Source organism: Neopelma chrysocephalum, unplaced genomic scaffold (assembly GCF_003984885.1).
Source record: "Neopelma chrysocephalum unplaced genomic scaffold, ASM398488v2 Primary Assembly neopelma1_147, whole genome shotgun sequence".
Taxonomy (NCBI): Eukaryota; Metazoa; Chordata; class Aves; order Passeriformes; family Pipridae; genus Neopelma; species Neopelma chrysocephalum.
Genome location: NW_020897809.1, coordinates 831,431 through 846,321, shown reverse-complemented (window position 1 = coordinate 846,321; position 14,891 = coordinate 831,431). Strand labels below are relative to the sequence as shown.

The 14,891-nt window shown below is 41.3% G+C and overlaps 1 protein-coding gene across 1 annotated transcript in view; it reads left to right on the top strand.

Moving 5' to 3' along the window:
* Positions 1 to 14,891, top strand: part of DOCK3 (dedicator of cytokinesis 3) — a 182,691-nt gene that overhangs the window by 152,524 nt on the left and 15,276 nt on the right. Inside the window, exons 40-50 of the mRNA XM_027700784.1 lie at positions 1,632 to 1,718; positions 3,317 to 3,421; positions 7,248 to 7,389; positions 8,122 to 8,288; positions 8,825 to 8,911; positions 9,370 to 9,549; positions 10,391 to 10,474; positions 11,737 to 11,853; positions 12,253 to 12,374; positions 13,830 to 13,965; positions 14,509 to 14,590. Coding sequence (XP_027556585.1) covers positions 1,632 to 1,718; positions 3,317 to 3,421; positions 7,248 to 7,389; positions 8,122 to 8,288; positions 8,825 to 8,911; positions 9,370 to 9,549; positions 10,391 to 10,474; positions 11,737 to 11,853; positions 12,253 to 12,374; positions 13,830 to 13,965; positions 14,509 to 14,590 — 1,309 coding nt within the window. The remainder of the gene's footprint in view (positions 1 to 1,631; positions 1,719 to 3,316; positions 3,422 to 7,247; positions 7,390 to 8,121; positions 8,289 to 8,824; positions 8,912 to 9,369; positions 9,550 to 10,390; positions 10,475 to 11,736; positions 11,854 to 12,252; positions 12,375 to 13,829; positions 13,966 to 14,508; positions 14,591 to 14,891) is intronic.

Here is a 14,891-nt window from a genome sequence, read left to right as displayed (position 1 = left end):
TTCAAGTCAGCACAGATCAGCTGAGGACTGAAAATCTATGTATAATATCTCAGTAAAGAATGTTAAACTTATAAAAAAGTGCGGTGGTGTTTGTGTTTGCAAATTTAAACACTAAATTGGTTGATGTTGTTGATCCCAATTCAGTGGATCAGTTTGTGTTTCATGGACTTTGACAACCCATGGCAAAAATCCTGTTAATTTGAGATCACAAATACCTCAGTAATATTCTAAGTAGTCAAGTAACTGGTCTTTCAATTCCTTTCCTATTGTATGTATTGTATTGATCTAAATAAATCTCAGCCCTCCCATCCTCCCAAACTGCTAATGCTATCAGAATATCCAAATTGATTCTGAAATAATTTTTTATTTAGCAAGTTCTTATGGAAGGTTTTGTGATTAACTGAAGCTAAAGAGTTGTCAGATCATTATTTCTGTCTCTTTAATTCTTACAAATATACCTTCTTTCAATAAAAAAGTTCTTACACTTGCTGGTTGTGCTATTCAGATTAAAAAAAGCTTTCCTGATAGTAAGGATGACAGAGCAGACACTACAAATGTGTGCTTAAAGGGAAACACTGTGAAGTACTTCATACACTAAAACAGTGTAGAGATTCACTTTTTTAAGTTTCTGTAACCAGAAAACTCTCCTTATTCAGTGCTAATATTCTGCATAAATGCTGTTAATTACTGTTATCAGTAATTTACAATATTGCTATTAATATTCTTAAAACTTAAGGTGATAGGTTAACTCACACATTAATTTTGTTTTCACTACAGCAGGGCCCCAGTTAAAACAAGTGGCATGTTAGCCCAGTAATGCATAATAAAAATTAATCCAGTAAAGGTTCAGCTGAGACCTTGGTGTTCTAAATAAGTATGGTAAGAAACAGCCACTCCCCAAAAGGCTTCCAGCCTATGCATGTAAAAGGTGAAGGAAGAGGAGATTTCAGTGTAAATGAGCACTCCAGAAAGCCAAGTGAGGTAACAGGGGAGTCTTTCTCTCAGTGTGGGTGTGCCCAAAGCAGGTCTCTTCCCTCCTGACCTCTGGCGTGATGAGTGTGATGTGCTAGGAAGGATTTATTGTATGAGACTGTGAGCTGAAGAAATGAGTGTTGCTTTCGGTTCTGAGTATGGATATTGGCTCTGCAACAATGCAGGTCCGTTCTGAGGATGTTTTGCCTCTGTACTGGAGTGTTCCCATTGCCTGACACTTTGTGCTTTCAGCGGGAAGGAGCAGCCTGGGAAGGGGAGAGCACTTTGCTGTGGAGCCAAGCCCTAGCTCTGTACTCCAGCAAAGGAGCTGTTGGGGGTGGGTTGAAGGGGTGTCTAGCAAGAAGAAAAATTGTTAGTTATATTATCTTTCTCCAAATAAGTTCCCAGTCTCATAAATGAACTGTCAGAGCAAGCAGTATGTGTGTATAATTTCCATGGAACATATGCTTCTGTTCCCATCTTTTAGAAGGAATTGATCCGATATTTAATGGAAATTGTTTCATCACGTTACATTTTCACATCTAATCTCTGCCATTTCATACCAAATGAATTCCCAAAATTGAGTTCCCATCTTCCTCTCAGCTGAGTTGGCAATAACGTTGTGTTTGCTGTGAGTGTGATTTGCTTTGGCTTCGCAGAGCTGGGAGTTTGGGATCCCGCTGTGCCGAGAACTGGCCATCCAGTATGAGAGTCTCTATGACTATCAGAGCCTCAGCTGGATCCGGGTAAGTAACTGCACTTCCTCTCCTTGCAGGCTCTTATATCATTCCCCAGAGGGTTTTGCCCTCCTGCCAGAATATTCTGAATTTAAAAAATAATCATATTCCCTATAGAGCTCCATGGATTTACAGTGACTCCTTTCCATTGATTCGTTTTGATGACTTTGTAGGTCCACTGAAATAATTCCTAAGTCTGGCAGCAGTAAAATCCTATGGATATATGGAGACAGCACACGTACTGGAGATGGGCTTGCTATTGCAATTGCATATTTACATATATTTTTGCATAAAATATCCTTTTTTAATATATATTTCATTTTAATTCCAAAAAATATCAAGGACAGCTTATCCCTTGGTGATATAAGATGGACAAAAAAGAAATAATGGAGAAGGCAAATGTTTATGGCATTCTATCAGTTCAGGAGAATCTGGTCCTCTGGTACAACCAAACACGTGATGAAATCAGGGCACATTTGCAGCATCGTGCTTTAATCAGAAAAAGTCAAAGTTCTGGTTGTTATTTAAAAGCTTTATGAATGTGAAAACAGTTCATATCTCCTGTCCCCTGGGGTAGCATGCTTATATCCAAATTGGAGATTTATGCTGCGTGGATGTATTCTTATACACAGTGGTTTAAATTCTCTTTAGAAGTCAAATTTATTCTAATCTGAAGGTACCTGTCTAACAAGGTCTCATAAACTGCTCTTCTGAAGAACGTGTTTTCTCCGAAATGGCCCCGAGGAGAGCACGGGTGACCAGCTTGGCTGTGCCCTCTGTGTGCCATTCACACCATCACCACATTCCTTTATGCTTCCTGCAATGTTATTGGGACTTTCTCTGTTTTAGAAAAGGAGTTAATGTGTGTGGGAACCGAGCACAAACCCTGGATGCAATATTCTGAGTTAGGGTTCCCTGCAGTGGAAGCGATGGTGTCCAAGGGATTCTTCTCCTTAAAGAGCCATCTTTTTACTGCAGTGCAATTCCTGTGAGCCTTTCAGCTGAGGTTCAGTTTGGCAATGGGTCTAGAAATCCTACTCCTGATATAAATGTTAGCACAGTGCCACAAAACTAGGGATTGGAACTAGAGAAAAGTCCTTTTACTCTTTCCAACCCCCTTTTTCCTCCATGTTAAACCTTCTGGTGCATGGAGCTGTAGAAGATTTAATTTTGTTTCATCCTTTTTCATGCCCCTCAACTCAATTAAGGCAAACCAAATTGAACTGATGTAATTTGCTAGGCAGTGGTATGGATTTTGAGCTGTAGGAGAGAATAGGACGCTGTGAGCCTGTGGATCTTAATCTCAGCTTTGCCATTAATTCTGCAATGCAAAGAAAATAACATTCAAGACCTGTTCAATTTTAAATGAGATACAACAGAAAATGCTCATATGTTATCTCTCAAAACGTAAAATGAGTATGGTGATACTCTACTCTGTTCCACCACACAGAGTGGCTTAATTAATAATTTCTATCTTTAACAGAATTCTGGTCTTTTCATTAAAAATTCTGGGGGTAAAAGAGTAATAGAATATTTTAATGAGTCTTGAGATTCTGATGTAGTGCAGCTTTAAGAGTCTTGACAGCAGCTATCCCTTTCCTCCTCAGAAAATGGAAGCTACCTACTATGACAATATCATGGAACAGCAGCGCTTGGAACCAGAGTTTTTCAGAGTTGGGTTTTATGGTCGGAAATTCCCATTTTTCCTGCGGGTAAGCCAGACTTACACAAAATGTGACAAAGTGACCAGACTCAGAGTAGCTGTTGAGGCTTTGTATTTTTGTTTTGGAGATACTGTGTCTGCCATGCAGTTTATTTTTCACCTCTGCACTAGTGAAAACAGCTTTCTGGCTGAACTGGAGCATATGGTCCATTGGGAATGTTCTTGGGAACAGAGATCAGAAATTTGACTCATGCTTATGTGTATTTTCGACGATCTGCAGATGCAGCACAAATTGCCTCTATATTAAGCAAAATGCTGTATCGCAGCAGTGTTGGGTCATTACTTAACCGATTTTCATCATCCCAAATTATCATGCTTTAAAAAGTCTCACATGACAGACTTCTAACCCCAGCCTGATGACTCCCATCCTATCTGCAAGCAAAAATTTCCTCTTTCAACAGAAAGCCAAACACCTCCTCTGGACACATCCCCACTTGGAGCTCACTGCCTGCTGGTGTGTACAGCATCAGCTGGGTCTGCAGTCCATCAAAAAAGTGAAATTATCTTCTTTTCCTAATGAGGGATCAGACTTACAATGGGTATTTGTTTATACAATGTCTTGTTGCTAGTTCAGAGCAAGGAAGAAATGTAATCTGACAACTGCTCCAGGAGCTGCCTGAAAATTGATGGTAGATGCCATCGAGTGTGACAGGACAAGGTAACGTGAAGCTTTCAAGGACTGAAGGTGCATGGTTTGTGTTCTCTTTAAAGGAATGGTTTGACAAGCAGTGGCACCACTCAAGTTACACAGTATGAAGCCACACAAAGCCAAGCCTTGAAAACTGCACTCTTAAAATTCCCTCTGATTATGAAGTCATTTGGTTTTTTTAATTAGGATTTCAAGATTGGTGTTTAATTACACTCTTATAATGGAAACACGGGCAGGGGCAGTAAAGCAAGATGGAATTAGTCATGGAGAGGAAAATACCAGTGGATAAAGGGTGACTTCGTGTTATTTGAAGATGAACAGTGCCAGAATCAGGGAATCACTCAATCATTTAGGCTGGAAAAGACCTCTGAGATCACCAAATCCAACCTGTGACCAATCACCACCTTGTCAACTAAACCAAAGCACTGAGTGCCACGTCCAGTCATTCTTGAACCCCTCCAGGGATGAGGACTCCACCACCTCCCTGGGCAGCCTCTTCCAATGCCTGACCTTTCAGGGAAGAGATTCTTCCTTATGTCCAGCCTGAACCTCCCCTAGCACAGCTTGAGGCCGTTTCCTGTCATTTGTTACCGGGGAAGAGACCGACCCCCACCTGGCTTTCAGGTAGCTGTAGGGAGCAAGAAGGTCCCCCCTGAGCTGCCTTTTCTTCAGGCTGAGCCCCCCCAGCTCCCTCAGCTGCTCCTCACAGCACTTACAGTGCAGCAGCCTGAAGCAGTGTGCAGAACACCCTGCAGAGGGATCCGAGGCAAGGACAGGTGCTGCAGTGTGAAGAGGGATCTGCCCTTTCATGAAGATCTCCAGAGAAAACCGGCGATTTCTTTTTTTATATCCAACAACAGATGTTTCAGAAAATGAATGACAAACAAAGTCATCATGGCACATGAGTCTTCCTAATGTCTGAAGTACTGCCAGTGACTGTAGCTTAGCTTTTTAAATTGTGGATCCTCAGTTTTATCTGGGACCCTCATGGCCAGTGTGTTTGCTGGAGGTTTCCATGCCCAGCCCTGACTCTTTGTGCTGTAACAATGTGGATCCTCGGCTGGAGCCATCACCAGCGAACATGAGTGTACGTAATTATAATCCTTGTTAATTCTGCAATTATATTTGGTAGCAGTACTTCTGATAGCAGATTACTAATGTAGCAATCTCATTAAAAGTCATCCTCCTCCTTTCTCTCCCTAACGATCCACAGAGCACACACACTACGGAGCATGGACTAAGCCCATTAGCAGTCACATCAGCATGGATCACACTGTAAAGTGATTGGAGCAGCTATTCTAGAGAAGAAAAAGATTTACATGGATTTAAAATCTACAAATGGATATGGAAGTGATTTAAAGTGATCAAATAACTCCAAGCCCTTTTCTCGTTTATTTTTCTATTACTGTATAGCTTAAGACAGAAAATAACCACTTCTTTCTACATCTTTGATTTCAAAGACCCTTTGTCCAGAAAAGTCATTGTGCATGTTTCTATGAATTCTGCGTATATTTTCTAGCCTTCCTACATAAGTAAATGAAAGCTAAATTAAAACTGTCCATATCTTCTACCTACTAGAAGTTCAAGTAAGGCCTGACAAGCCTCATTATGAGATCTTGCGTTGGCATCTGTCTGAAAAGTCTATTAAATTTAGCTTTGAGGTGTTTTCAGGGCATTATTTTTAGAATCACAATAACCTTATTTATAGGCTTACAGTTTTCTAGATTGCTGCAATGAAAAGCTAAAATAGAGAATGCAGTAAATGTTATGAAGAGATTCACCTTCAAACGTGGACTCACTCCAGATTTAATAATAGCTGCACAGTTTGAGCATTACAGACTGAGCTGTCAAGCTCCATCATGCGATTCTTCTCCCTGTCCATTGGCTGCTGTGGCTGATGCACATGAAGTGACACATGTCACAGCTGGGACATGAGAGCTCTTCCAGAACGGTGAAATGCAAAGCCAAAGATAACTGAACTCCTTGACTGTGCTTTATGAGTGGGTTTTGCAGCTTTCCTTTTGATTTTGCTACAAGATCAAGACCTGCTCATCCAGATCCCTTTTCCAGAGCAATTAACAAAACATTCTTGCATAAACTGCAGCTTCTAAATTCAAGAAATAAAAGGAAGGAAACTGTTCTGGTTTGTTAGATTCTTTGTTTTATGAAACACCTCCCTGTACTTCTAGTTACTGTTATGTGTATGAGCTACCAGAATTAGAGAATTTGCCTGCTTTCATTGGTCTTGCACTAGGAGACATTAATACCAACCAAAATTGTGGTTTGTGAGGGTTAAGACACTGGAATACAATCTTTATGACACTGAGGACTTTAGAAATCCTGAATCTTGCTGTTGAGAGTTCAAGATGGCTGAAAAAGCATCCGAGAGCTCTGCACAAGTGGTTCAATGCCTCAAGAGTCATATCTAAATGCAGCTTTCCATTATTAGCAGAAATGAAATTTTGTTCATCAAGAGGAAAGTGCTTTTAGGGCCGAAGGGGAATTTGCTAAGTGGCCACTGAGAATTCTTGGTAAGGCTTTTCCATATTACTCTGCTGTAGACCCGGGAGTTCCTGAGCATGTTATTGTTCAGCATGATCAGAGCTGGGTTGTATGGCTGTGATAATACAGCAGTGATTAAACAGCAATTTTTGTGAACAGTTTGTTGCAACTTTTCTCTAAGGAGAACTGATAAAATGATAAACATATATCTCCCTCTGTTCTATGAGGTCCTCAGGACTTTTATCCATCTGGTGTAAATTGTATTTGACAGCAGCTTTCCCAGTGCAAAACAGCCAAGCTGGTGACTTAAGTTTTGGTTGATACGTTTCAGTACAGTCCAATTAAAAATAGTCCCTTTTCTGAAAAGCAAGTAAGAAAAGGCCCCAGGACTGAGTGCTGCATGTGCATGGATCAGAGGCATCGTGCTGTTGAGAGATCAGTGGAACAGTCTCCTCATTCATCGCTTCCTGATGAAATACATTGTAAAGAAAAAGGAAGGACTAAAATACATCAGCTGTGTTAAATGCGAGTTTTACTCTCCCATTAGCATATTGACACTGTCATTTATCTTTGGTTTTGAAGCAGTAACATTTACAGTGAGATAAAAGCCAGTAGAATTTAACTTACTTTTAAGGAGACTAATTTATGCTTGTTCTTCTTGCAGAACAAAGAATATGTGTGTCGGGGCCATGACTACGAGAGGCTGGAAGCCTTCCAGCAGAGGATGCTGAGCGAGTTCCCACAAGCCATTGCCATGCAGCATCCAAACCACCCCGATGACTCCATATTGCAGTGTGATGCCCAGTGTATCCTTCTGTGAAGGGGCAAACTGATGGGAACTGTGGCAGAGCACAGAGTAGAGCTGGATATGGAGGATATGGACAAAACCAGGCTCTGTCTGCAGCAGACAGTAATTGGTTCGTTGTGCTACTTGATGTTGGATAGAACAGTCACTTTTTAGTAGGGGAGTAATGCAGGTCATGTTTGATGTGGAAGGGAAAGGGCTGTGCTTGGTCACATCCGTGTTTTAATCCTTTACCAACAGCATTGCCACAATGCACAGTTTTTGTCATTAAAAGTATTCCCAATATCTTCTCTTGGACAATACTTTGTTGGGAACAGATACTGATTCCAAAGTGCTGTTTTCCATCACGTTTATGTTTTTACCTCAGTATTATTATTTTTTTGCAGTCTCCCTTTCTTTAAAACTGATAAACCTTTTTATCCCCAATCCTTTGAATCTCATTCTTCTCACTGATCACCTGCACTGGGATTTGATGCAACCAGTACAATACTCTACACATTTAAGGACTGAACCACATAATATTTAATGGGACTGCAGGACTTTTGGAGAGCTTAGTTGTGGGAACACCACTGTTTGGCTTGTGTGAGAACAGCAAGGATACTGTGCAGGACTTTAACCATAAGGACACTGTCAGCACGTGAAATCTGCTGCCATGGGTTGCTGTTTCCCGCTTGTCTTTCCTAACACATGCTTTTCACTCGATAAAAGCTTTCTTTGACTGCACAATGAACAGATTTACAGATCTATGCAGTGACTCCCATCCCAGACAATATAGACGTGCTGCAAATGGACCGTGTCCCGGATCGCATAAAGAGCTTTTACCGAGTCAACAACATCCGGAAATTCCGCTATGACAGGCCCTTCCACAAAGGCCCCAAGGACAAGGAGAATGAATTTAAGGTAGAAGTAGTGACCAAGCAGTGTTTAAGTTCTTCAAGGTGATTTTTGTCTTGTTGTTTTATGCTAATAATGCCTTTCAGGTAATCCTGATTTGGTGCCCAAAGATACCACAGTAACTCAAATTACAAGTAGCTGTTGAGTCCATGGTCTGATTGACTCCTGACCTGATTAAAGCATTTTCCAGTTTAAAGCTGAGTTATTTTAGTGCCAGGAGAAATGGATTTTGAAGCAAGGATAGGACTTTTTTGTTTAGCTGGGTTTCTTTTTTACTGCCACATATGTCCACAATGTCTTCTTGGGTCCCATGACAGAATTGGTGGTCAGTCTTTAAAAACTGACAGAAATGTTGAATGTGTTGTGTACCGAATTCCTGGTTTGTTGTTCAAGTGACTTTCAGCAAGACATTCTACAAAATTAGTGCTCAGGAGGTTAATGTGTTCTTTTCTGAACGCTGCCCCCTTAGCACCTGCAGTAAGAGTGCAGATGACGCGGTTGTGATTCACGGGGTCCCTCACAGCCTCCGTTACTCCTTGCAGAGCTTGTGGATCGAACGCACCACTCTGACCCTGACTCACAGTTTGCCTGGCATCTCCCGTTGGTTTGAAGTGGAGAGAAGAGAACTGGTAACGTTCATAGTTCCTGTAACTGGGGTTTGAAATGATGGGTTACTGAGGACATGGGATAGCCAAAACTCCTTTGGCTGAGATCTTGCAGTTTAAAATGATGTAGTTTATCAAGGATTAAGTACGTCCTTTTTCTTCCACTTGATGGAAATAATTGCTGAATGTGACCAGGGGAATTATGTGAGGGAATGGAACAGTACGATGGAGACAGTGCCAAAAAAAAAAAAGGGAATAATTGCATTGCTGCCACTTCTTCAGTATATAGAAACAAGTTAGCGCAACTCAGTGACCTGAAATCCAGCACTGCCAACAGTGAAGTTTGTTAATGTAGTTAATTTTCTACAAAGCAGTAAAAGCAAAGAGAACTGAACAATCCTAGGGTATCATTTCATTACAAAGAAGATAATAAATCTCGGTGAAGTGTCCATGGAATTAAAGGATATTTTATTGCCTTTTAGGTTGAAGTAAGTCCTTTGGAAAATGCCATTCAAGTGGTTGAGAACAAAAACCAGGAGCTGAGGACACTGATAAGCCAGTACCAGCACAAACAAATGCACGGCAACATTAATCTTCTCAGCATGTGTCTGAATGGGGTGATTGATGCGGCTGTTAACGGGGGAATTGCGCGGTACCAGGAGGTAAGCCAGGCTCTGCTTCCCAATTTACTGTCACCCTTTTTCAATTTCATTTCTATTTCTGTTTCAAAGAGAGTTTGACTTAATAAGATAAAAAATTTTCATGTCCATTATCTAGAGATGAGGTTAAATCCCCCACTTGGTTATTCTGCATCAGTCCTTGCATAGCCACGTGTCAACAGGGGGCTCTGGAGGTGGAGCGGGGATCTGGGGTGGGAGTAGGTGCAGGTGACGGGGGTTTCTCAAGGATGGCACTTGGCTTACCTGGAAATCCTCAGCTGGCAGGTAAAACAGTGAGGCGGATTTTTTTATACTGCTTACATTATAAAGTCATTTTGCAATAGGGGTTGTGGGACTCATAATTGAGACTGATTGGCCCTGGAATCAGGAAAGAATGCTAATTCATGCTATTGAACCATTATCCTTGCTGATGGCCTACTCACTGTAACCCTGAAATGATCTTATATGCAATTTGTTATCCAGCATAATCTCTGGCAAGCTGTTACTTAAACTGAGCATTGTAAAAGGTAAGTTTAGGGTAAAACTTTAGGCAGTTATATGAAGGGAACTATATAAAATTCAAATAACTGGATGATACAAGGCTTAGTGGTATTGCTCATCACTGTCACAAGGGGAAAGTTGGTCTGATTCATGATTCAACAGAATCGTTTCAGGTGCCAAGACCATTTTCTCAGCATCCCAGAGTGCTAAAACCAATAAAATTAAGCTCTGCTGTTATCTTAATATAAGATTTTTGGACCTTTTCCTGTCATCCTTTGACACCAAGTTATGATGAAATACCTGCCAGTAAGCAAAAGGTACTTTTTTTTCCCTTTTCCTGTAGGCCTTTTTTGATAAGGATTATATCACAAAGCACCCTGGAGATGCAGAGAAGATCACACAGCTGAAGGAACTCATGCAGGAACAGGTACTGTTTTTCAGATGCAAAAAGAACAGTGTCTGGATTCATCAGCAGTAAGTCTAAACATATTAGATCAAACTGCTTCATTCAAAAGCAGAGTTTGGGTACAGGAGATCCAAACACATTGAAACAAAAAACAGGGGAGATGGGCAAGGAGATTATGACAAGCCTTTCACCTTACAGGATGTGAGGTGAAGCTCAGCTAAAAGTACATTAGTTTTGTTGTCTCCATTTATTATCTGACAGACATCTTGCTGCGTTTCAAGCCTGCCATTCATATTTGGCATTTTGAATTATGTCTTTCCAGCAAGTTTCAAAGATAATCAGAGACAGGACAGGTCAGGCTTGAGATTAGAATGGCAGAGCCACATATGAAAACTTAATGCCTGTTTATATTATCTGCAGTTTTATTTTTCCGTAATGTCTCCATGAGACATCTTCATAGATAAAGCAGCAGGATGCTTTGATGGGAATGAAAATCAGATAATCACATCCTTCTTAACTGAAAGTTTGGCAAGATATACCCCATTAAACAATGTGCCCAAGTCTGAATAGAGCTACTAGGCCTGTTTCTTCAGCAAATCACTGAACTGCGTTTCAGATTCCCCATCTGAAAAATAAAGATAATGCTTATCTGCCTTCAATCCTCAGGAGGATGTTTGAAGATTAATTAGTTATTGTTCGTACAGACTTTGGATCATGTAGGGAATTACATACATCTTAAGCCTGCTATCACTATTTTCTTTCATCTGAGACTTTATATAATCTCATTCAATCGCTAATATTTTATGTTTGACCTTTGAAGAAGTGACCTTTAGAAATAACTAATGAGGACCAGGCAGAGTGACTGTGCATGTGCCGCTGCTGCTGTTCAGCTCCATTATCAGAAACTCCTTTTAGAAATCTCTGCTGGCAACTCCAACCCCTTCCCTGGCACTGGGAGGAGGCATTTTTTTGTCACAGGGCATTATCTGTGTGAGGGCATAATGCTGTTCACTCCAGAGAGAATCTCTCTGGTAATTTTTTACAGTTATGTCTTTAAAAAGCAATCCAACGTGACACAAATGTACTTGTCTCACACTTAAAGTATTTGCTGGAGTAGTATGAACTTGCCAGGATTCCTTGGCTTGCTTAATTATCAGCAGTCTTGCAATGAACAATGGCATATTTTAGAGCACTTCCTTGGACATTGACAGAATTGCAGGACAGGCTTCTCTTCTCTCTCTTAGACATGATTTATTTGGGTTTGTGATGTTACATTTTCACAGGTACATGTCCTAGGAGTGGGTCTGGCTGTCCATGAGAAATTTGTACACCCTGAAATGCGTCCCCTGCATAAGAAGCTGATAGACCAGTTCCAGATGATGAGATCCAGCCTGTACCATGTAAGCTCACAGTCACTTCTCCCATTTTACATTAATCAGAGTTATGATTAGTTGCAGTAAGGTTCTCAAAAGAACTGGGCTGGTGCAGCACTGATTCAACTTACTGGACTGCCAAATTACCAAAAGAATTCTTGACTTTTGTGCAAGAAGGAAGTCCTAGTAAATATATTAACTTAGCCTTTAAACAAGAATTGTTAATATTTGCATGTGCTTTGTTGTATCACAGAGCAGCTGTAAAGCTTAATTTTCAGTTGCTGTCTTGTATAGCAGAAAATGATGTAAAACAGAGGAAGATTAACAGGAAGTGTTGGATGTTGAGCTCTTCAAAAGAGTAGAATGACATGAAGAAAACTTGCAGTTTTCCAAGAGTGACTTAGCTGAAGTCTGTTTGCTTTGCAGGAGTTACCTGGTTTGGATAAGCTGAGCCCAGCCTGTTCTGGCTCCAGCACCCCCCGCAGCAACGTGCTGGTTTCCCATGGACCCATGAGCCCAGAGAGCATAAAGCTGGTGCATCGACACAGGTACCCCCTTCTCCTGCCCAAGTATCGAGGATCCCTGCACACTGTTGCACCAAGAGTCAAGGATCTAAGGAGTGGCTGACAGCGCTGCAGGAGGGGCAGGATGAGTTTTGGCAGAAATGCCTTTTGCCTTCATGCAGTGCTAATTATTAAATTTGAGAATTGGAATAAAAAAGTTGAGAAATCCAATTTGCAGCAAATGCTGGACACCTCCAGGTGTTACTCCATCACTTCACTCACTGTAGGGGCAGAAGCACACATCTGCCACTCAGTTATCCAGACTCAATCTGACTTTGGAGGTTCCAACTTCTGTTATGCCAACAGCAAATAACTGGGTCCTTGTCTACCATAAAAGGAAAATTTCATTCATGTTTTAAAACCCAACTCAATATGTACCCATTTTGAAGGATCAAAAATGTTCACATCATTGCTTTTTATAATTCTGATCAAATCAGAAGCCAAATACAAGGATGATCAGAACATCAGAAAATGACTCTGTGGGTGCTTATTCAAACTGAATGCCCATCTATAAAATCTGAGCTAATGACTGAGGATAAAAATTGGGATTATCAGGACATAACAGTGGGTTTTATATCCAGTCAAAATTGCTCATTTGAAAATGCTAATTATTCTTCTGTGTTTATTTTGCTTGGTGGGTCTCTGTAGTTTAGCTGTTTTTAAAGCCTGGCATTAAAAACTGTGGAAACTCGGTCTCGAGTCCATGAATGGAGGATGGTGACATTCTTTTCGATATTAAAACTGAGTAGCTTTTACTATTTCTGTGACTTTGCAGTTGACAATTGGTGTCTGGGTGATAACATTTTTTTCCCTCAAAATTCCTCCCTTTGTAAAGGCTCTTTTAGTTCTTAGGAGATTCTATAGTGTACAAAATATGTTATTTATTTCTGTATGTGATTCAGAGAGACAAAGTTAATTACCTGAGTGAGATCAGGGTGCATCCTGCACACCAGCTGGGCTTAATTAATTTACTGTCAGCTACAAAGTTGCCTGCAACAGTAATGCTGAGGCCCAACGGATGCAATAAGGAAAACTGTATTTTGACCTGTGTGTCTTGTGTTTGGCTTCCTTTGGAATGTTTTTTTAAGCTGCTCCCACTCATTGTACTTTAGCATTAAAAATGAGAGTGGTTTCAGCATGTTCTGTTTAAAGAAATATGCTCCCAGGGTCATGATGTTAACCTAACTTTGGATTCTGAAATTCAACATCCCACCTATTGTTTTGCCTTACATGTAACCTTGTTGTCAGTTCTTTCATATTTACTCACATTTATGGATTTGTTTATTGGGCCCGATTTTTCAAAAGTATTTGACATCTAGAGGTGACCTAAAGCAGCAGGTAACTGTAGGTACTTTCTACCTTGGAAAAAGTCAGGCTTCACAAATTAAAACAGGTTCAAAACGTAATTATGCCCTTGCTCTCTCTCTGTTTTTTTTCCAGCCCACTGAACTTGCTTGGTTCAGTCCGACACTCCTCATCCTCTCTGTCATCCCACACCTCCAGTGAAACAGGAAACCTGGTTATCCTGACAGACAGCTCTGTGGGGGAGACTGCTGAGGATATGTACCACATGCAGGTACAGCTCCAGCACAGCCAGGAGCTGTGGTTGGGAGCGGCACGGAACGTGCTCTGGAGGGTTACACTTAGGAGCAGTACTTTACCTATGCACATGCTTGGATCTGTCCAGTGATATTTTTCTCAACTGCATAGGTAGAATCTAACACTGGTCAAGAAAGATAGCAGTGATTCACTAGGTTTGCCCTGGGAAGAGATCTGTGTTATTGCAGTGACTGTGATCCTGCGGTCCACGATGACACCGCTGCTTTCCAAAAGCGAGATTTTTGCCACGTGTTATTTACCTGCCCTGCTCAGCACGTGCAGTTAGTGCTGCTCTTGGTTTGGGGGGTGAAACGAGTCCCACAGTCCTGAGAGCAGGTTACCAGTGGCCTGCACTGAAGCTGGGCAGAGGCTGCCCTGGCTGATCCAATACAGGTAAATCCCCAAGGCACTGATCCTCTCAGTTCTCCCTCAGTGATTTCTCTGCCTCCTGCAGCTTGTTTACCCTAAGCCCAAGTACCAAGGCTCAGCCACCAACATCTCTGTTTTATCCTCGTCCCAGGCCAGCCCTTCCACCTCCAGCCTGAGCTCCACTCACTCGGCACCATCCCAGATGATTAACTCTGCCCCTTCCAGTGCTCGAGGTAAGCACGAACAGGCCCCAGGAAGGGCCACCTGCAGGTGTTCCCAAAACCTGGCAGCCTTGTTGACTTACTGGTGAAAGACCACCTATAAGTGTACCACTGTTTCTCTTTTGGAGATGTAAATGCCTCTTCAATAATTATTTCTTTACAAATGTTTTCATTCTCCAGAAATAGATTTAATAATTTTTTCAGCAGTATTTGGAATGTCTCTCTCTAATACATGCTGGTTTCAGGCAGTTGAATTCCATAATGATTTCCATTGTTCCGCCACAAAATTGTGGCAGGCAGTCTAGAGGAAAAC